At 36.9% G+C, this 23,522-nt stretch overlaps 1 protein-coding gene across 3 annotated transcripts in view; it reads right to left on the bottom strand.

The window, feature by feature from the left end:
- Gabra2 (gamma-aminobutyric acid type A receptor subunit alpha2) overlaps nt 1-23,522 on the bottom strand; it is a 128,286-nt gene that overhangs the window by 61,791 nt on the left and 42,973 nt on the right. For all 3 annotated transcript variants that reach the window (XM_075943147.1, XM_075943146.1, XM_075943148.1), the window contains exon 4: nt 14,473-14,540. In XM_075943147.1, the coding sequence (XP_075799262.1) occupies nt 14,473-14,540 (68 nt within the window). The remainder of the gene's footprint in view (nt 1-14,472; nt 14,541-23,522) is intronic.

Genomic DNA, 23,522 nt, shown 5'->3' with positions numbered 1-23,522 from the left:
ATAGAAAGAATAATAAACTACCAGAAAAGTTGAAAAGCACAAAAATATGAACAATGTCAAATAGTGTGAAGAGATAAGGAAATCTTTGGATTAGAGAGTAGAGAATAATCTGTAGCTTAAAAGAAAAAAACATTGCTATTGGTGTGCTAATCATGAAGCAGTGTGGTATATCCCTCTGGGTTCAGGTTGATCTTTGCTAAGTTTGCCTTAGTGGACGAGACAAACACTCACAAGACTGACATCCCATAGGAACACAGGAGCAGCTCAGCTTGTTGGTATCTCAACATTTTTTTAGCCTCCTCCAGGAATCATAGATCAGAAAATCTTATTATTTCAGAATAATAACATGAATACACACACACATGCACACACACACACACACACAATTCAAACTATTGCCAATGTTGTTTGAAAGTTAGAATTTTTTTCTTCTAAAGCAGCAATGTCTACATGTGTGTTTACATACAAAGGGAATATACACATATATGTGTGTATGTATATTTCCTTTGTATATATATAAATATTTATATCAATTTACATGTACATATATACATGGATTTATATAAATCTTTGCCAACTGTAAACCATAGTGTATCTTATGTAAGACAAGACTGACAGTTTTACTCTTCCTATTATCATCACCTGTAGAGAATAGGGGACTATTGCTGAAAATGTTTGAGAGATGTGTTTCCTTCAGTGGCCTGTGAGAGAGCCAAGTTAGCTACGTTTTGATTAATTTAACTTGAATTAAGTAAAAAAAAAGTAAAATAAATAAAATGAAGACACCATAGAAGAAAAGATTAATAAATTGCATAGAACAAGTAGAAAATAGAAATATATGCAAGTTCAGTGTCTTCATTAGACACTTAAAACAACAAAGTATTTAAGTATAAAATTATATTTTAAGTGTTTATAATAATTGTCAGTAACTCCATTCAGTGTATTTAGAACAAGTCTACATACACTGTATTTAGTGCCAAACTTACTACTTAAATTTTTAAAAAAAAAAAACAGAACCATTGCAAATAGCAAGTCATTTTATAATGTAAGCATCTGGAATGTGAAAACATCTAAAATTGGTGGATAGGTGTTACAAATGTGCATCACTTCCCAGCAGCCAGCAGCACTGCTGAGCACACACAATGAAAGCACAGTTCAGAAGAAAGAATCAAAAGGACATACACATTTTTAGCATACCTACAACTGAAATAAAAAAAAATATTGTTAGTGGTTGAATAATAATGCAGAGCTGAAAGTCCATATAGTTCAGGGTTTATGGAGGAAATTCTTATAAAAAATCTTAATCATATCATAAATGTGATAATAGATAAAGTAAATATCCCATTTCTAAACTTTTTATGAGTAGAACCCAAATGAGTACACTGTCTACATTTGATATTTTCACAAACACTGAAATTCTCCATTTACACAGCAAACTTCTTTAGCGTTATTTCCATAATTTGTGTGGAAACAAGAAAATCACTCTCTTATGCACAGCCTGCTACATAAACACAGTTTCAAGGACACATTAACTTAATGAAAACAGCATATTCTTTAGTGCAGAGCAATGTTAAATCTAAATCAATGCTCACTGCCAATTTCTGAAAAAAATATATCTACTCACTAAAACATAACCAAATTTCAAGACTGATCCTTGAGTGATTTCTCATTTACTTGAAATTAATATGTATATTTAAAACTACTAAATTTATTTCACTATTATATTTTTGATAATAAAGTATAGAATCTGCTGAGTCAATTTCAATCATTGTTATTTTTTCTACAATGAAGGAAATGTGGTTTTTAGAGCAGATATATAATAACTGAAAAAATGGAATATGCAAAAATAATTAGGGTAGACTCATGAGTTTGTATTTAATGGGAGTTAATCAACAGACTTAAAAAGTATTAATATCACAAACATCTCAAAAGGTAGTGCAGCCGGGCGATGGTAGCGCACGCCTTTAATCCCAGCACTCAGGAGGCAGAGGCAGGTGGATCTCTGTGAGTTCGAGACCAGCCTGGTCTACAGAGCTAGTTCCAGGACAGGCTCCAAAGCCACAGAGAAACCCTGTCTCGAAAAACCAAAAAAAAAAAAAAAAAAAAAAAAAAAAGAAAAGAAAAGGTAAAAGGTAGTGCATTTAAGATCAACAGAATGCCAATAAAACAAATTGTACACAAACACACCCAATCTAACAGAATCTCAAAAACAGCACAGCTATTCCAACAGAGTAGAGATGACATACTCGGGCTCCTCCTTTGCAGCTAGGGATCAGGAAATTTAAACAATTAACAGGAGAGCAACACAGTAGAGTTATATTCTTACAGTATATTAGTAGAGCACACCTAATGAAAGTATTCAAAATTACTCATCATTATAACGCAGAGACAGCAAATTATTCTTAAATAATTTGTCACTTAAAATTTGCAATGATTTTTTAAATATATGAATTGTCTTTATCACTTGATGAGAAATGTTTCAGCAGCAAAATTCAAATTTCTGAAATTCTAAATTTCAATTCAAACCCTATGCTTGCAAATATGATGTTTTCAATATAACATATATACCCACAACCCTTTGGGGCAGGATATCACAGTGAAATGCTCCCTTTTAATAGACCAATAAAGGGCTAATGGTCACAGGTTATGGAAAGTTAATGGATTTTTGGAAGTTACAGGAATAATTACTGAAAATTGAGTGTTATAATCTCTGAGTAGAATGTATCTTTCATGGATTCTGCTTTTCAGTGTTGGGGAAACTAGGAATCCTGGTTTACAAAAATGAAGTGGATCCTTCTCTTTCATACTACATACAAATAATCTCAAAAGAGATTACTTATCTGAAAAGAAAACCTGAAACTGCAAAGTTCCTAGAAAAAGAAAATAGTTGTGGGAGAGTGGTCTTCTCAGGGATTTGCATTACTATCAAATATTTAAGAATGTGTGTACCAAATATCTAAGTAACAAGGCAAAACTAACCAAAAGGAACTAAAACCACATTAAAAATATGATGTGTAGGTTTGGAGACACAATTTAAATAAATGACTAAAAGTTTTAAATCTTGAGTTTTTAAACAAAACATTAAAAATAGCTTACACTCATCAAAAGTGGTTTGATATCACTCATCATGAGGAAAATGAAAATCACAAAGATACATAGTTTTACTTATATATATGAAGAGAAGTTATAAAACAGATAACAGGTCAATGTTGACGTAGGTATGAAGAAGAGGAGCCTTTTCTTGCACAGTAAAGGTGAGGGACAAAATTAGTAGAGTCATTTGGAAATTAGGATAGAATTACCCCCACAAAAAAGCTATAAGTATATACATCAAGAAAAAAATCTTCTTTGTACACCCAAACCAAACTCAATTACAAGATCTAAAGTTAAAATAGTGGTACAGAATTTCGGGGAGGAGAGAATTCTGGGAAGGAGAAGAGTGGAGTCAAGGAGTCAGGAGAAGTTGCCAGCCAGATGGAGAAGAAGCAACATGGGACATTCATAGATGAGGTAAACAAGTTTTGGGACAGCACAGAGATTAATAGAAATGGGTTAATTTAAGTCATAAGAGCTATTTAAAAATAAGCCTAAGCTATTGGCCAATCATTTATAATAACAAAAAAAGAAAATGTATGTTGAGAACAGTCTCTTAAATTAGTTAAATAAGGGAAATTGTTAGTGAAAAGATTATTTTTAAATCTGTTTTTATTTTAGTTGAATATGTGTGTGTGTGTGTGTGTGTGTGTGTGTGTGAAAGTGCTCAATAAAATACTCATAAACCAAATCTAAGATACTTCAAAAAAATCATTTATCATGGTCAAGGGCTGATGAATGAAATAAAGACTCAGAAGTAAAGTCACACACCCATTGACAGGTAATTTTTGAAAGTGAAGCTAGAAATAAATGATGAAAAAAGAAAGCATCTTCAATAAATGGTGCTGGTCTAACTAGACGTGAGCAAGTAAAAGAATGCAAATAGATCCATAACTGTCACCATGGACAAAATTCAAATATAATTGGATCAAAGACATCTGCATACAACTTCTTGAACAGAACGCTGATTAACACAGGCATGAAGATCAACAATTAATAAATGAGACCTCATAAAACTAAAAGGCTCCTGTAAGGAAAGGACAGAGCCTATAGGGCAAAATGGCAGTTCACAGAATGGGAAAAGATTTTCAGTAACTCCGTAACCAACAGGTAGCTAATCTCCAAAATATACAAAGAATTCAAGAAACTACATACAACAAACCAACTAATCCGTTTAAAATTGGGAACAAATCTAAACAGAGAATTTTCAACAAAGGACTCTTAAATGACCAGGACATTTTGCTCAACATCCTTAGCCATCAAGGAAATGCAAACCAAAAGGACACTAAGATTTTAGCTTACACCTGCCAGAAAGGTTAAGATCAAAACACAAGTGCCAGTTCATGCTGGCAAGGATATGGAGAAAGGGGACACTCCCCCACGGCTAGTGGAGGTGCAAATTGGTACAATCACTTTGGAAGTCAATAGTTTTTTAGATAATTGGGAATCACTCTACCTCTAGACTCACTCCTGGGCAAATACCGTAAGGATGCTCCTTACTTCCTCAAAGACACTAGCTCAACTATTTTAGTAGTAGTTTTATTCATAAGAGCCAGAACCTGGAAACAACCTAGATGTCCCTCAGCCAAAGAACAGATAACAAAATGTGGATGCATTTACATTTACAAAGTGGAGTATAACATAGCAGTTAGAAAAAATGACTTTGGAAAATTTGCAGGTAAAATATATATATATATATATATATATATATATATATATATATATATATATATATATATATTGGAGCTAGAGAAAAAAAAAACTGATCCGGAAGGAGGTAATGCAGACCCAGGAAAAAAAATCATGGCATGTACTCACCCATAAATGGATATTAGCTAGAAAGTAAAGGATAACCATGCTACAATTCACAGTCCCAGAGAAATTAAGTAAATGAACACAGGGATCTACCTGTAAATAAGAATTGGAAAAGTTTTTGCTGGTGGAGTGGGGTGCATGTGGGGAAGAAAACAATAGGGTGTTGGGAAGGGATGGAGGGAGAATGTCCTGGGAGAAGCACTGGAATTGTGGGACATTTCAGAAGAGAGGTAGAAACCTGTCTTAATGGAAACTCCACGGAATTTACGAGAGTAACCCTAGCAAAGATTCTAATAGTAGGAGAAATGGAGCCAGCACGGCTTATTCTTTCTAACTAGACAAGGCTTCCATTTGAGGTACTTGGATACCAACACAGCCACAAAGCCTGTAACATGTGTTTGGGTAAAAGTGACATAGAATTTGAGGGGGTGACCAACCAATGACTGGTACAACATAAGGTTCATGCCAGAAGAGGTAACCCACACCTGACACTACATGGAAGTCCAAGAACCAGAGACTAGATAGCCCAGAAACCTAAGATAGAACCAAACACAACTGAAAAAAAAAAAGCCATTGGTACGATTCCTAATGATATTATGCTGTACTTGCAGACTGGAGTCTAGCATAATTGTCATCAGAGAGGCTTCATCCAGCAAGTGATCAGAGCAGGTGCAGAGACCCACAGCCAAACATTAGGAGGAGCTCAGGGAATTCTGCTGAAGAAGGAGAGAGAGTATTATAGGAACCAGAGGTAAAAGCACACCACAAGAACTACCCAGGGCTAACTGGGCCTCACAGTACTGAAGCAACAATTACAGGGCCTGTATACATCTGACCTAGGTCCTATGCACATAAGTTATCATTTGTAGGTTGGTGTTCTTGTGGGACTCCTAACGGTGGCAGTGGAGCCTGTCTCTCACCCTTTTACCTGCTTCTGGGACTCTTTTCTTCCTACTTGGTTGCCTTGTCCAGCCTTAATATGAGGGCATATACACACTATTATTGTAACATGTTTTGCCATGTTTGGTTGCTATACCTTGGAGGACTGCTTTTTTTTCAGAAGGGAAAGGAGGAGGAGTGACGCTGGAGGAGATGGGAGGTGAGGGAGAAGAATCAGGTGGAGAGGAGGGAATGGAAAATTCTAGTTGGGATGTAATATATAAAAGAAGAAGAAATATTGTTTTTCAAAAAGAAATATATTCTCCCCTTTCCTAGTCTTCTTTCTCTTTGCCTCCATTCTGTATGATTCAACAAGAGAAGAAATAAAGGTGGCAGCCAGTTGCTCAGTGGTACATTTCCCATGTGTGGAAAGGAGAGGAGATAAAGCATGCACAAGTGACTGATGCATCTACTGCACTAGTCTGACCTCCCTTAAACTGTGGGATAAAAGTGAGATGTTGTCGCATCCTGGGAGTGTACTGAAGGATATAGCGTTGTTGGATTTGGTCACTGTGTTTCTAAAACCTGAGAATAGTGTCCATACAGTCCTACAGCCTCCAGATCTCTGCATGATCTCCCCCCTACATTTCCAGTCTTGTTCTTGCAATTTCCTCATCACACACACACACATACACTCTCATCAATGTGTCAAGTCAACCTTCCTATGTTGATTCACTGATAGGTGCCACCTTCACTCTTCTCTATTGGCTTCCTACATTTGAACATCTCCTACTACATACTGAAAGCACAGTTCACAGCTCCCTTTTTCATGACTCAGTCAACAAGATCTGAAAAACTGCCTGGACCACTGGAAACAAACAATATTCCATGAATGAATGTTGAATGAATGAAGGAATGAGGGGAACTGTAGCGAGTGAAATGTGCTATAAAGATTCTAAGCTATGAGGTCCTGAGCATATGAGAATACCGTCAGCAGAAGAAGATGCAAAAAGATAAGATAATGCATCATTTTACCTATAAACAGAAGACCTAATCTTTTATTCCACAGATGAGAAGTATGTTGTTGTAGGGAGGGCCGCTTGTTTGTCCCCGCTGCCCAGAACCAAAATAAGCACACAGAAACTATATTAATTGAAAAATTGCTTGGCCCATTAGCTCTAGTTTCTTATTGGCTAATTCTTATATTAATTTAACCCATTTCTATTAATTTGTATATTGCCATGTGGCAGTAGCTTACTGGATAAAATTCCCAAGGTCTGTCTCTGGCAGCTCCATGGTGTCTCTCTGACTCTGCTTTCTACCTCCCAAAATTCAGTTCCATCTTCTCGGTCTACCTAATTTCTGTCCCTATTAGGCCAAGTCAGTTTCTTTATTCATTAACCAATACAAACAACACATAAAAAGAACCAGTATATGGTATGCACATATATGCTTTCATGTTGTTTCCATGCCACCATTTCCAATTAATCTGATCACACATATGAATGTGAATGCATGACAAAGAGGCCATGGACAAATATGCTTGCTGCTATGTGGAATCTACTGTTTTGAAGTTCTATCTGGAATACTTACATATATTCTGGCACTCATTTAACTATGGCAACCTTCTTTGCCAGGCTTTGAGTACTGCCCAGTCCAATTTCCCTGAATATTTACAGCTCTAGTCGTCATGAACTTTACATTTCACTATCAGTTTACGCTAAGAGAATATTCATTCTTTAGCTAGAGGACCTTATTTGCTCCTCAGCTATACTTCTTTCCCTAGGAAACCATGGGAATTCTAAATGCTCTGTCCATATTCCCTCTACTACCTTGTTCATTCATAAATATTTTGATGAACCCGTTATCATGCTGTTTTGAAGTTTTTTTAGTTTTAGAACCCTCCCTCATTATACTGTGATTAGTTTGAGGGCACACCCTTTTTATCCTTACATACCTCTAGTCCCAATTTTATAATGGACATAGTATCTTCTTATTAAATCTATCGAAATATATAGACACAACTATGCCAAGGCAATGATCTCGATATTCTAGGATAGAAAACCACACACACCCATACCACACACACTCATAACACACACACACACACACACACACACACACACACACACACACACCACGTGTAAAAACTACAAAGTGAAGTAAAAGGAAAGATTTACTACTTGAGAGACAGCAAAAAAAAAAAGCATAAGAGAAAATTAAATTTGAACTTAGCCTTGACTACATAAAAAAAAAATTCCAGTTGGCAAAGCCGTAGATCAGTATAACAAGTATGAGGAGAAATATGTACAAGGGCAGCAAGCTGTTAGTGATAATGGCATGCTCACAGAACAGTGAGAAGTTCAATGCCATCTTTAAAAATAAAAGCCTCACTGAGAGTTATAATGCCTTATAACTGCTGCCCTCTGCAGCACCTCCTTCTCAGTCATGCTGCTTAAAAACGTTGCCTCGACTCTTTCTCCACTTCCTCACTTCCCACATGCTTCCGCCCACTGCAATCTGGCTGCTTTTACCACCATCAGCAGACACCTCCTTGTTCTTAATCTAATGGCATATTTAAGCAATTTTTTCTCAGCTTTGCCACAGAAAAGGAGATAGTTTTCATCTCACTGCTTTTGCAATGCATTCCTCTATGGATATACTTTAAGCCACATCTCCCTCTCCTTGTTGCTACTGTAGGGATCCCACCATGGAGTCTGAGACCATCTCTCTGTAGGCTATACCCTAGACAACGTATGCTGTCTGCAGTGAATAAAATTTATCTTTCTTAATCCATACTTTCAAGTTCTGAATTACTCACCGAAACAGTCTAGGAATGAAGCATTGACTCTCTAAACTTTTATTCGCTTGTTTATGTTTAGAAAGAAAGGGTTAGACTCAAAACTACAAGGTGAAGCCCATCTAATGCAAAAATCCGGCAGAAGAAGCAGGGAGCAGCTGTGGTACTGTATCCACAATCAGGAATTGGAGAAAGATTAGGACTAGGGTTAAGCTCCCTTTCTCTTTTTCACTCAGTTTACATTCCAATTTTGCTATAAAGATGTAGATTTTTCATTGAAATGCATATGTGTGCCTTGTGTGTCTTTGTCTTTGTGTGCTTGTGTGAGCATCTGCCACTTGTATATGAATTCTTGCAGAGACAGAAGAGGGTGTCAGATCCCCTGCAGCTGGAGTTTTCTGGCGGTTACAAACCCCTCAACATGAGTGCTGGGGTCAAACCCGAGTCCTCTGGAAGAGCAATAAGCACTCTTACCTGATGATGCAGTCTCCAGCCCATGTACATTTTAGTTTAAAATTTTCTCTTATTTATTAAATCATAACTGTTTAGCTATAATTTTACAGCAGAATGTAGAGGGTGAGAAAAGTCACCCTGTCCCTAGGAAACCAGAATATTTAGTACTGATGTTCCAAATTTAAACAGCCCTCCCTGCCCCCAGGATAAATAGTGTGCGGGCTCTTTTAAGACCCATCTTCACTTATCATTTGTCTGGAAATGTTAACTACTCCCAATACCTTCATTCTTATTTTTTCCAACTTTCTGAATCCAAAGGATCAACAAGTCATCGAATGTATAGATAGAAACATTCTAAATGATTGGCATGTTTCTCTTTTAATACTACTGTCCCAACCCAAAGGTGACAGAAGCACCTTTGCCAGAAACAGTCCGTTTGTAACTCATTTTTTCTTCTCCCATCACCTGATACCTACAATTGGATTTTGAGGACCACACAGACTCTGTCTATAGATGAATTATACTTCTACCTAATACACATCACTTTTTAGATAAATGCAGAAGACAAGTTTACAATCTTCATCAAATCCCAAAAAGGTATGTATCAATATCACTTTTTGAAGCATTTTTACACATTATTCTACGGGCTGGAAAACACCTGATGTGTGAAAGTATTCTTCTACTCTAATCTTCACATTCCACTGTACCAATAACTAGCCCATAACTAATTTTTAAATACGAATTTTAAAATGGGAAAACATCATCATTTTGCTTCTGATACATATCACAAGCCAAGATCCCTAAATCCACTACCTAGCCAAATGACAATGTGAGCAAGGATAATAAGGAAATCCAATGAGAATTGCAGCTCTCTGTACTTCTGAACTACAAAGCATTCCGTTGGCTTCTTAGGATTTTTGAGATAACATGTTTTGCATTTACAGAGAAGGAAAGCAGTATGGCCCAAGCAGATCAATGTAATCAATACATCAAGATCACAGTTAACTGACTGCCTAATTTGTTAGTAACATCAAGAAGGCGATAACACAGTGGATGAGAACAAACAATTCCCCAAGATACAGCACTAACACTGAGCATGGAACAATTGCCTGAGCTATGGACCCTTTTACAGGCATGAGCTCAATGTTTTGTAGTTATACTACTACTGTAGAAAAACACATACATGTCATGAAATGTCCACAGACACAGAAGGAGACATTTGCATGTCTTTTATAGAAAGTACATAATCCTTTGTTTGGAAAGTTATAAGGGTGGGTCAGGTGCACACCTACCGCAAACTTTGCCCATTATTAGCTACCAGTACATTCTAAAGCTTAATTACCTCCTTACTCATTAATTTTTTTAATGTTGAAGTTAACTGCAGACACTGCAATTAGAATCATTAATTCAGATGCACAACTTTCTTTATACAATTACACTGGTTAATGAATTTTTTGATAGCCAAGTGTTAGCATGTGTCTGTGTGACTATGTACATATAAATACGTGTATGTTGCATGGGTGTTTTTCTTTGATTCTTAATTCTTTGCGCTGTGCTGCTATTTCCTCTCAAGCTAATGTCAGAACAAATCTACATCACTTATCTGAACAGGAGAACTTAGGGCTTTAGTTTCTGCTACAGATTATATAGCTCATTGAAAGAACTGCAGTTAAACTACTATAAAGGAAGTAAAATATCTTCCTTATTTGTTCTTAATAAATTGCTTCTATGAGACATATGCCTCTGTGTCCTTTTACGTGTGGGCTATTAGATGTGTCTGCCTTTCCTTCCCATTTGGGGCATGTCTGTTTAGATTACCTCAGACTTTACTAAACACAGTTTAAGCCTGCCTCATTATTTTTCTAACATCTGCAAGAGGAGTATCAAATAAGAATGAAATATTTCATCTCATAATCATAAAAGCCAAGTCCTTTCTCATTAAAAAGTTGATAATTTTTAATATTCACTTGCTTCCTGTTTTTATTTTTTTTGAGAATTTCATGCATGAGTATTAAATTTACAATATTTCCAATTTCTTTTACATCAGATTAACCTTTTCTTGAAGAATTGGAATGTGAGTTTGTATGTTAATGTGAGTGATACTATTTGAATGTATGTTATAGATATATATAGTCATGGTTATGTGTATGCATGTGTATATGTATATTTTTGAAATAAATTTCCTTTAATTTCATACTTGTTCCCTTGATCTAGACAAATATAACACAGAAGCTTCTCAGTGTCTAAGTGATCTCTTTGCCCATACTCTAAATCATCTTCCTGCCATATTTTATTATGTGTTCCTAAACTCCATATTTTTTTGTCTCACCTCCAAACCTACCCCCTTTTCCTTAATTGGATCAGAAGATGGAGTATGTCAATATGTGATACCTGGTCTAGTCAAGTGAGGTATCTGGACAAACACTCCAATGCATATCAAGAGGAGAGAGATTTTCTCCCAGACTCCTTTCATGATTGCTCTCTCGCAAAGCTTCCAGGACAAGCATGCGAGGAGTTTCCAGTCACTAGGAAAGGTAGCCCTAGGAAAAATACATTCCTCACATCTTTCTTCGGGAGCTGAAGCTTGAACTTCCTGGAGCTTCTGAACCTTCTTCACTGAAGTATGAGCTCACTGCCTTGGAGAAGTGAATTGTTAAGTGTCCTCCTTCATTCCCTGGTTCAAACTACTTCTGTTCTGCATTCTGTTGTTCTTCATTTCTTCACTCTAAGTGCTATTTTAGCCCTTTCAATGCCCAACAAACCTTTTGATAGTTAATAATGCTTTGTGTTAGATTATCCTGATCAAATTTCTATTACAGATACTTTTTGTTTTCCTGGCAGTAGGACCAGGATCTATCCTGGAGCCCATTATTGGAGCCACTTCCCTATGGTGGGATGCCATGCTCACACTTAATGCAGGAGCTTGGTCGTTTCCCAGCTTAATGTACCAGAATTAGCTGACATCTCCTGGGTGCCCTTACCCATTGGGAGGAATAGGTAGAGGGTTGGCTTTGGGGGAGGTAGGGGGCAAGAAGGAGGGTTGGAGGGAGAACTACAGATGAAATATAAAATGAAATAAAAAATAAATTTAAAAATATGTTTAAAATTGAAATGGAATTACATAAATTTCCCCTTCCCTATCCTTCTCACAGCCCCTCTCAGGTACTCTCTCTTCAACACCTGCCATGCACTCAACATACATTTTCAATAGCCTCTTTTTCTGTCTTTGGTTATTATTGTTACCTACATACACATATATACATACACAAATATGTTCGTGTGTGTGTGTGTGTGTGTGTGTGTGTGTGTGTGTGAGAGAGAGAGAGAGAGAGAGAGAGAGAGAGAGAGAGAGAGAGAGAGAGAGAGAACAAACAAAACCTGCTATACATCTGTTTTGTTGGTGGTGTATATATGGTTTCAAGGCTGACCACTCAGGACTGGACAACCAGTGAGGGCCTTAATCACTGGAAAATATGAATTCTCCTCTTCTCCCAAGAGTCTGAAGTTCTTTGCCTGTAGTTCTTGTAAGATCTCAGTAAATTTGCCCCTTCTATGGTAATATGCTCATTGATGTTAAAGCTTAGGTTCTATGGCATGTGTTCCTGATGTTCCAAAACTGTCCCTGTGTCTCTCCCCTGCTGTAGAGAAAGGAACCATTACATTGTCACTTTGGAAGAATTTTTTTTTAATTTATTTATTTATTAAAGATTTCTGTCTCTTCCCCGCCACCGCCTCCCATTTCCCTCCCCCTCTCCCAATTAAGTCCCCCCCCCCAGCCCGAAAAGCAATCAGGGTTCCCTGTCCTATGGGAAGTCCAAGGAACCCCCACCTCCATCCAGGTCTAGTAAGTTGAGCATCCAAACTGCTTAGGCTCCCACAAAGCCAGTGCGTGCAGTAGGATCAGAAACCTATTGCCATTGTTCTTGAGTTCTCAGTAGTCCTCATTGTCCGCTATGTTCAGAGAGTCCGGTTTTATCCCAGGCTTTTCCAGACCCAGGCCAGCTGGTCTTGGTGAGTTCCCAGTAGAACATCCCCATTGTCTCAGTGTGTGGGTGCACTCCTCGCGGTCCTGAGTTCCTTGCTCGTGCTCTCTCTCCTTATGCTCCTGATTTGGACCTTGAGATTTCAGTCCTGTGCTCCAATTTGGGTCTCTGTCTCCTTTCATCGCTTGCTGAAGGTTAATATTCAGGAGGATGTCTATATGTTTTTCTTTGGGTTCTCCTTATTTAGCTTCTCTAGGATCAATTTTTAAAGACCTAACCATTTTTGAGTTAACACCCCGCCCCAAAGTAAAGCTTTCCCCTCGGTCTCACAACCTGTCACCCTGTACACCACACAGGTCCTAGAAGACATTAACCAATGTAGAAGACTTATTCTAATGGAAGAAAAAGCAAATCACTTCATTGTGAATGTGATATTTCTGCTCAATCCCAGAAGACAGAGAGATAGCATTGAAATTAATGTTTAAGAGAACCAGATAAGGGTGAATGTTTGGTTTTCCTTTGTTTATCCAGGTGGAAAATATCCAAACTTGTCCATTTCTCTTCTGTATTCTCAGAGTGACAAAAGAAATTGGGAAGAGATGACAATGTGGGGAAGACCAGACACAAAGCCAACAAAGACATCTTTCCTGATTCTCAGTCTCTGGAACTTAAGATGTTGCGGACAGAAGTAGAGGATGCCTGAGGACTGAAACGTATCGTGAGCCTCCCAGTTGGCAGAGAAGCAGCATGGGATAAGAGAGGAAGGAGCAAATGGGAGGAAAGGAATCAGGGCAGGTATCATTTGGAAGATATGGCACAATCTTGCATAGCAATAATGAGAAAATAATATTTCAAGAAAATGTTCTATTACACAGGACTATAGTTTGCCATTATAGGGAGGAATGATTACTACTAACATTTTTACATATAATTAAGAGTTTCTCTTACTCCACCAATTTCCCTCTCACATAGATCTCATTTAAAGAAAAATAAATGAACATAAATTCAACAAAATCCAGTAATTTCGACCTTGTAGTTTTCTTTGGTTTGGTTTGCATGTGCTCTTTTGTGTGCAGACTATATGACTGATACATAAGGATATCTTCATGTACCACCACCATTGGTGAGAAGTGGTTACATATGAAACTCAGTTATATGAAAGCCAAGCAAGTGCTTTAACTCCAGAAAATCATCACCAATAATACAATTGTTTCACTTTAATTGTGATTATATGCAACATTACATCTAGGTAGGTTATTTTGGAGAAAAAACATTCAAGCTTTCATTGTGTTCCACAGAAACCCAAAAATACAACCTTAACTTTTTTCTCATGTGACCAGATATGAGATATATAAAGACTTATGTGACAATAATAATACATACTTACTCTAAATTACCAACAATTTCCAATCAGTTAAGAAACATATTTGATATTAAAAAAATACTCACCATATCTGTATCTGAGACAGGGCCAAAACTGGTCACGTAGATGTTAGTGAAGACTTCAGTAATACTATCTAATATGAAAAAGAAATTGGACATAGATTTAAATAGTGAAATCTGCAAGAGAGAAAAGGATCTCAGTACATGGTGTGATAAGGAAGTGGGTTCACCTCACTCTTTCCAAGCAGTGCTCACAACTAACGGAAGGTAAACCCAGAAGAGCTTTCCTGTTCCTCCTTAGAAAGCAGGCTTGCTAAGAATTTCTTTTAAAAGGTTATATTGTTCATTATGAATAACTTATTAGAAACCATCTAAAGTAAATTATTTGAGCAAATTTATCTTTAATCCTGACAATAGCACGCATACTATTTGATACTCTAAATTTGATGATTAAACTAATATTTCCGATGCCATTTCAGGGCTGCTGAAATTCGTAGTTTGCACACAAGAATAAGTATTTCATTTACAAATCAATATATCTTTTCCTAAAATAAAGAAAACAAACTGTTCACATTATAAATAAACATGATTCATACTCATATATATATATATATAGCCTAATACTTAATAACATAAAAAATAAAAGCAAAGTGAATAACTTAAATTTCTATATTTCATTATTTACAAAAAACTTGGTCATTAAATATCTTTATACCTGCTTGAAATGCGAAGATATAAATGAATTGGATTCTAAAATTATGAAATCTATGAATCATAACACACAAAAATTATCAATTAAACAGCAGATTTAGATATTCAACTTTAGATTTAAAAAAATTAAAGACATCATTTGTTTCCATCATCATTGGCTAAATGTCACAGTAAAATTTGTAATTCCACATTTTCTATATAATAAGGAGCATCGATTTATAAAGGAGTAGTATATACATATAATTTTGAAAGAAGCATTCCTTTTAAATTAAAGAATTTTAATACACAGACTCTTTAAAAATTAAGCTTTTGCTGCACTATGTGTTCTTCAAAGGACTTAGTATAGAATAATTTGCATTTCAAGTCTATTTAGTAGATTCCTTGTTACATCCCTATGGTGTACACAATGGTGTACAGTGAGCTGGAAACACTGTCTTATCAAAGACTCTATGGTAGACAGAGCGTGGTTTTATAACCCCACGTACTCTTATTTCTGAATCTTCACACTAAACCCATGCTTTGTACTGCAATGGATAATGGACTTGAGACTAAATGTAGACTCTTATTAGCTATGTATTTCCACTTACTGTATGTTCTATGTCAGAGCACAGTGAAAGTGAATCGATTAGCATAATTATTCTACTTTAATATGTATGCCCTTCCATTTTGTAAACTATATTTATTTCTCTGTTATATACCTCTCTCAGCACATAAATAAATTGATACAACTTTCCTCCTGACAGTGTCTGAAACACATCAATAGGGTAAAGTTCCTGGGAAGGCACCTTGTGCAGAACTACAAGATCCCAAAGTCCTCTGTTTGATTTAATTTTGGTTCCTGCTCAACAAAATCCTGGCACTATTTTTTAACAAAGGTCATGAATTTCCTTTTTTAAACTGAACTACTACTCAAAGTATGTTGCTATCATGGTCCTATCCTACATGTGTTAATATAAAAAATTATGAAACAAAACCCAAGATTTTATTTTCCTCTTATAATATGTCAATCATGCTACACCATTTATTCAATACATAAATGATATAAACATCAGATATTATAAACATCCACTAAAATGTTCCAGGGAAGAGAAATTATGGTATTAAGGAGTTTTTGGATTAACTAGAGAAAATTATTCCTTTTAGTATGGGTTGGGGGAGAGAGATGACAAAAAAATGTGCAAGCTAAAGATGGGAATAACGATCTCTCTTATGTTGATGACAAGCAATGTGCAAAGGGTACTGCCGGCATCTGGTAGCTGTCAAGAGCTGCCAACTAGGAGCAGAAAGGTGTAAGATGAACCTCAGAGGTCTGAATGTATATTAGAAACCCTGAAGATGGAATATAATTGTGTAAAGTTACCAAAACAATGAACATGGCTGTATGGTTTATTCCTTCATAGACCTTGCTGAATAATACAGGCACCAGAAGGGATCCAACTAAAGACACAGAGGGAAGGGGAAAGTCGGTAAGGCAGTCTCTGATGTTGAGTATCAAACAGTTCTCTATCTGACATCTGAGCCTGGGAAAGTGGTTTTGGAGTAGAGATCTGAGGATTTTAGTGTGAATGGGTGTATAGAGGAATAAACTAGCAACATAAACTAATGGCATATTTTAGTGACAACGACAGACATTTGACAACACCTACCAGCATTCCCAGGTTGTACATCCCAATTGCAATGTGATTTTACCTTCTAGCAAGTAGGAAAAAGAATAGAGCAAAAGAGAAATGAGACTATGATGATATTATATATGAATCTATGAATCATCGAACACTGATTTGTCTAAGGCCATCTGTAAGTTATTCCATGCTTGTATCTACAGATTAGAACAGGATAAAACTGTGTTATTCATATATGTTACAGCATTTTGATTAATTAGCCTAGTGGATATCACAAAGGAAGCAATGGTACCTGCTAGCTGGGCGAGACCTTGATCTTTGCATTTTAGGAACCATGAGTCATCCTTGAGTCCTGGGTGTTCTCAGGGAACAGCCTAAGTGAGCTCCTGAGTCAGCCTTTACACTGGCTGTGATCCTCTCCCAAGCTTTACTAATTGCTTCTCTGCCTTGATGTCTCTATCTAAATGTTACTCTTCTCCAGCCATGCGTGGCTAGTGAGGTTTACCATCTCAGTCATGAAATCTCTTCAATTGAGAAGACCTTAAGTCAGTTAGATAAATGTTGGTAACAGCTAAGGTAAGAATACCAATATGGTAGTATTGGATGAATCTTTCTAGGAACTCACTGATGTATTTGAAGACTCCACATGTTGGTAGGAATTTTGATTTCCTTTCTCCCTTGGCAGCTTGCAAAGCACCTTTGGATACTATGAGAGATAGTCCTCATGGAGGAGGCTTCAAGCTAAGTTCTGGCTTGATTCCTCCAAGTTCTTAGTCAAACTGTAAGCTATCTTTAAAAGCAGAGTCTTCAGGGAAACAACCAAGTGCAATGGCAATTCTTAATATTTGAGTCTCTTGGATCTCCCTGATGAACAACTCAAAGGCAGGTTACACACACATACACACACACACACACACACACACACACACACACACACACGCACCACAATTTCCAGTACCTTAAGAAAATAAATACTTCCTGTTTTTTTCAGATACTCTTAAGTGTTAAACATCTGTCCTTTCTCCTGCTCCCTTTGTATTATCTCCCTCTCTTCCCTCCACCAGTTAAAGACCCTCATTATTTTATTTCCTTTTCATCGCACCTGTGTTTTAATACAGCTTTTTCTCCCTTCCCAGTATGGTCCCTTTCTGTTTCATCGATCCTACAGTTATTTCAAGTTTTATATTTAAATTTGAAGATGTTGAGCTATGATCTATTAAAAAGAGGAAACATGTGGCATTTTTTTTTCTGAGTCTGGGTTACTCCACTGAGCCTCAGAGTAAGTAGGATCACAATAGAGAGGGTTGGCAATATTGGTTCCAGAGAACCAGGGTGCTTGTTGGTCTTCTAAAATGACAAGAAGTTGCACCCATGAAAACTCAACAATATGTGGTCTATATAAGGCAGGCAACGAGCAGCTACTGACTGATAGTTGAGTCAGTGGTCTCCAGGGACCAGTCCCACATCTGGTCAGACAATCCCAAGTGGGATTTTTAGATGCCTCTTTGTTTTCTAATGAGAGAGAGTCAAAGATGTTGTGTATTTGGGTGAATGGGAAGGTGAGAAAATATGGGAGGAGGTGGGGGAAAGGAAACCATAAAAGATTAATATCTGAGAGTAAACTGTAAACAAAGCAAAATGTCCATGAAGAATGTACATCAGAAAATTTTAAAGTTTTAAGTACTTAAAGGAGGTGACAGTTGTCACTGCTAAGAGAAGGATCTTGAGAAAAGATATACAAATCATTTTCATTCTTTTTGGTATTCAGTGATGATAACCATTCTTCAAGACAGCAAAATTCAGGGAAGATATTTCTGGTAGAGGATTCCACAGGCCAATGTCAAGTCCTGCAAACAGACTAGGTTCATGATGATCAGCATAAGCAGATAACTGAAACATCATACAGGAATAAAAGGCAGAAGTTTCTATCAAAAAATAAAACCAATCAACTATAATTAGAACAAGATCACTAAATTTAAGGAAGCACAGAACTGCCAAAAGGAACTTGAAATCATATAGTAATATCTAATCAGAAATGCTATGTTCTCATTAAAAGTGTGGCTAAGCTGGGTCAGGGGAGAGTGCATACATTTTAATCAATGTAGATGATGTTCACACACACACACACACACAGACACACACACACAATGAGACCAAGAACAAGAAAAGCCCAAACAAGCAGAACACAGATTTGTCTTTTTTTTTTTTAAAGTGATGTTAGTGAAATGACTTTTTGGTCTGATAACTAGAAACAACCTTTAGAGGCTGAAAATGAATGATTTCTGTAGGGCTGTCCCCTCATAAAACAAGGCTGGATGGAAAGTAAATGGGTGGTGAGACATGGGGAGAGAAAGTAGACAGCTCTCCTTTTAAAAGCTTGTCAAAATGGATTTCAAGTGAAATCACTGGTAGTCGGCATTGTGTAATGCAGTATACAATACCACTCAATTTAAAAAAAAGGGGAAAGAAGAAAAACACTAACACTTGGCAAGAGCAAAAACATGTTTTCCATAAAAGATTAATAATTTGGGAGGTTGTTCTTTGTAATGTGTTTTCTTTTCCATCCTCTCCCAGTACAAACACATAAATACTAAAATTTATTTTCTCAAAATAAATATAAAGTATTCAAGATTAGAAATGATTAAAATATATAATAGGATAAAGTATAATAGTGTAAAACAGTTCTGAGAGCTTTACATGCAGCAAATAAAGTTATTGTAGGCAACTCTTTAAGCCCAATCAAGCAAATAACTCATTTACGGTAAAGACTTACTCCCTTAGTTCCCTGTTGTGGGATCCAGGGAACTTGCTATAGCCATGGATATATGCAACTGAACTATTTATAAGTACCATCTTGTGTATATTGCAACTTTGACACTTCCAAATTTGGTATTAACCAAATTAAAATAAATACTGAACAGTGGTGAACATAGAATAATCATCTTCGGCATATTTTTCAATTTCATGTTAACAGAAACACATTCATAATGGACACTTTCAGAAATGCAAGCTAAGTTTCTACAGTCCTACTGTAAGAGTCTGTAAATGCAGATTTTGTAGAAAGTGTTATTTTCAGTCACTGCAGAATTTTCGTTGCATGAATTATGAGGCTATTCCTAATCTCTCCCTGTCCTGTGACAAACACTGTAGTCTTACACTTTCAAGGGTTTAAGGGTCTACATGAATTATCTACTGGGAAAGAGGAAGGTTGGAAGGATTTTCTAATTCAAACATACTGCCATTCAAATACACAAAAGGAGCAGGTAGAAAGAAGTGAAGGTGTTTAAGATGTGCTCCAGGGCATGCATCTTTTCAACAGGTATCCTGATATGTCACAATAATCTATATTACAAAGACCTACCGCATGATCCATTGCTGTTACTCTAGAGCAATTATCATGCTATGGGAATGCTGCTTCCACCAAGGACTCATTGCAATGAACATTTTGAGTGTAGGGTTAATTGGAGAAAAGCATATATTGTGTGAAGAGGTGTTGGAAATATGGAAGAGCAAAGTTCGTGGTTTTTTTGTCTTGTTTTGATTTTAATTGATTGGTGTTTTTTCTGGGGGTGGATGCTGCAGAGGTGAGGGCAGGATATGGAGGGAATGGGATGTGAGTAGGATTGGGTTGCATACAGTGAAATTCCCAAAGAATCAGTAAAGAATTATGTTATTAAAAAATGTTTGTTCCATTGACAGTTTGCTCTAGACAGCCGTCACTTACGTGGATTGAGTCAAAGAGCGGGCATCGTTAAACATCTTTAGATCAGGAACACTGTACAGCTCTCGGTTTAGAGAACTGTTTTGAAGTGAAATAGGAAGATCTTAAGACAAAAATATCATTTACTCAATTGTTGTCTCTGCTGCATAATGACTTTCTGTTTGCTTTTGAGTGTAAGGAATCTTGAATTGTTGTCTAAAGTAGTATGATAACGGAGTAAAGGTCACTTTAGTTTACATATAAAGCTGGCTTCCCTGTTTCCTTGCATGAGTCATAATTCTTTAGCTGAAAACTTGACATTTTAGCTATTGTAATATGGCAACTGCAAATCAGAAATTCACCCCACCTTTCATTACATGTGTTACCATTTCTTACTTTTACTGGCTTTTTTTTTTTTGGCTTTATAAGACTATTTCTGCAAAGATATATTCTCTTCACATTCTGTCCATGGGAATGTTAAGTCTCTTAGTCCAAAGAAGTGTGTGTGTGGTCACGTGGGAGACACAGTGATGCCTTCAGCACTCCTAGGAGATTTATTACTCTGTGTGGGCCTTCACTTCCTGCATATACAACAACCAAGGCCACATTGAATCGAGGATAAGGACCTTGCCAGTTTATCCCAAAGTACATGAAATAAATCTGCCTTGTAGTATGGCATTTTAGGTTTTCAGAACTATAAGTGAAGTTTTATCCCCATCCCCATTATCACCTGAGTTTCACTTAATTTTTTTCATTTTAAGGGTTTTCATTGGGTTCTTCTTAACTCCAGCTGGTATCTCTGTTAAAAATTGCTGTGAACCAAAACAAAAGCTGCTGATTTTTCTTTCTAGTACATGTCTTGAGAATAGTGTTACCTGCACAAGTCAACAGTGTCAAATTAAACAAAGACAAGCCCTGAGAATGAACACAGAGGTCTGAAAGAAATCATTTTTCTGGAGATGGTAATTTGTAAGGGAAGCTCTGCTTCCCTCTCCAGTGATTTGTGGAGATAGTAATCTGTAAGGGAAGCTCTGCTTCCCTCTCCAGTGATTTGTGGGGGTTGCATTTCAAGTCTTGGATACTTACAAGACTGGTAGTTTTCAAATTGAGCATGGAACACAGAAAAGTAGACAGGATAATAAAAGCGAAATGCCAGAGAAAACAATAGATTTATTGTGCTACATCCGGTTTTTCTTCTGAATCGTCCTGGGATTGTTACAAGCTTCTGGTTAATTTCCAGAGATCTGTGGAAGTCAATTACATAACTTTTGTCACTGTTCTTGCTGCTTTTTTTGCAGGGGAAGATTTCTTGAGCACCTCATTCTGCTGCTCCATAAGTATTTTATACACTGGCTCTTCTTAAATCATATATGAGATTGTACCACTTGACTTCACAACAACCTAGAATATGACTTTATATTACTGGAAACAAAAGCTATGCTCTTAAGACTGCTAATGTATATAATACTTGATGACTACAGTGTAGCCTTTTCTGTTTCTTCTGCTACTGTTCAATGGTCTGTCTCGTTTATATCCTGGCTAGTCATCAAACATTGTTGGTCTTTGCAGGCACCTGAGAGATCCTATTTTCACATTCACAGTTTACTGTCTAACTTCACTTAGGTCTATTTGTGTTCCTTATTTATTTCAACTAATATTTACATAAGGCAGACTACATTCTAGCCACTTTCTAACAATTTAGAAAAATAATATTTGAGTTCTTTTCTCAGACATCAGCTACGTTTTTCAATGAGCTGTAACTAATTCATGGCACTCTAATTCATGAGCTCTCTAATTCACGGTACCCCCTCCCTTTATCGTGAGTACTTCTTTACCTTCTTTACTTTAAAATTATGCCCCACAAAATTTTGTAAAATGTTTGTAAAATTGCAAATCTCTACTAAAAATAACATCTTACAACATTTTGCAGGGTTTTTTTTTACGTATTATCTTCACTGCTTATGGTGAAAACTTAAAAGGCAATTGTAGTTCCATCTTGTACTTCACTGGGTTCATGAAACTTAATCAAGTTAGATAAAAAACACTTCTGACCAGTAAACATTGTCCAATGAGGTTAGGGATCACTTTGACACTGTTATTTTATACTAAACAGTAGAGTCTAAGAAGTAAATTAGTTAAATCAGAGACCAGACCAACAAAGAAAAAGAAAACAGTTCCACAATTTAAAGAAATCAGAAAAATAGAGCCAAAATTTGCGTCAAAAAAGAAAATGCTTGTTGATAGTGAAATAAAAAGCAGCAGAGAATATTGTACTTCAAAGACATTGTATAGTGAAGTAAAAAAAGAATACAGCAGAGAATATTGTACCCCAAAATGCTGTGAATCAAAGTTCCTGGAAAGAAATACCACCTCACACTGAATTTTCTACAAAGGCAATGAACAGCTTAGAACAATGATTGTTCTAATATTGCAAATTCAGGGCCAAATTATATTAGGCTATTTTTAGTCCCCCCCCCCCGTAATAGCCATTACTTGTCCACCACTGTGTCTGACCTAGCATCCTTGTGACTGTGGTAAAGTCAGTTTGGGATGTACAAACAGACCCCTAGCTTCCACCAGCCCAGAAGCTAAGGATGTCATCAGGTAGCATCTGAAGTCAGTAATAGAGATTTCCTTAGGTGGAGCTTGGTGAACCCAGTGGAAGACGGGGAAAAGGATCGTAGGAACTAAAGGGGTCACCAGGAGAACATGGCCACAGAATCAACTAAGCAGGGCTCATAGGGGTTCACAGAGACTTTAGCAGCAGTCATGGAGCCTGAATGGATCTGTGCTGGAGTCCAGTCTGAGAGGCATTCTGGATGGAACTAAGGAGTGGGGCTGTAGTCAGCTCTGGCATAATTTTAGTCAGGCCCCCTGACCTCAATGCACCGGTGAGTATGAGCCACACTCCTGCCTCCTCCATTCCTGTGACACCAAGTACACATCAGAGAGAAGACCTGTTCAGTGCTGTTAGATCTCTCATGAAACTGTACTGGGGCAATACAACCTGGTCAATGAAGACCTCATCTAGTCCCTGCCTCACCCTCCATTCTTTCTACCACCTGTCCCCCATTGTGACCAAGACT

This window comes from Microtus pennsylvanicus, chromosome 12 (assembly GCF_037038515.1).
Source record: "Microtus pennsylvanicus isolate mMicPen1 chromosome 12, mMicPen1.hap1, whole genome shotgun sequence".
Classification (NCBI taxonomy): domain Eukaryota; kingdom Metazoa; phylum Chordata; class Mammalia; order Rodentia; family Cricetidae; genus Microtus; species Microtus pennsylvanicus.
The sequence above is the reverse complement of the archived record's forward strand: the minus strand, read 5'-3'. Positions and strand labels throughout refer to the sequence as shown.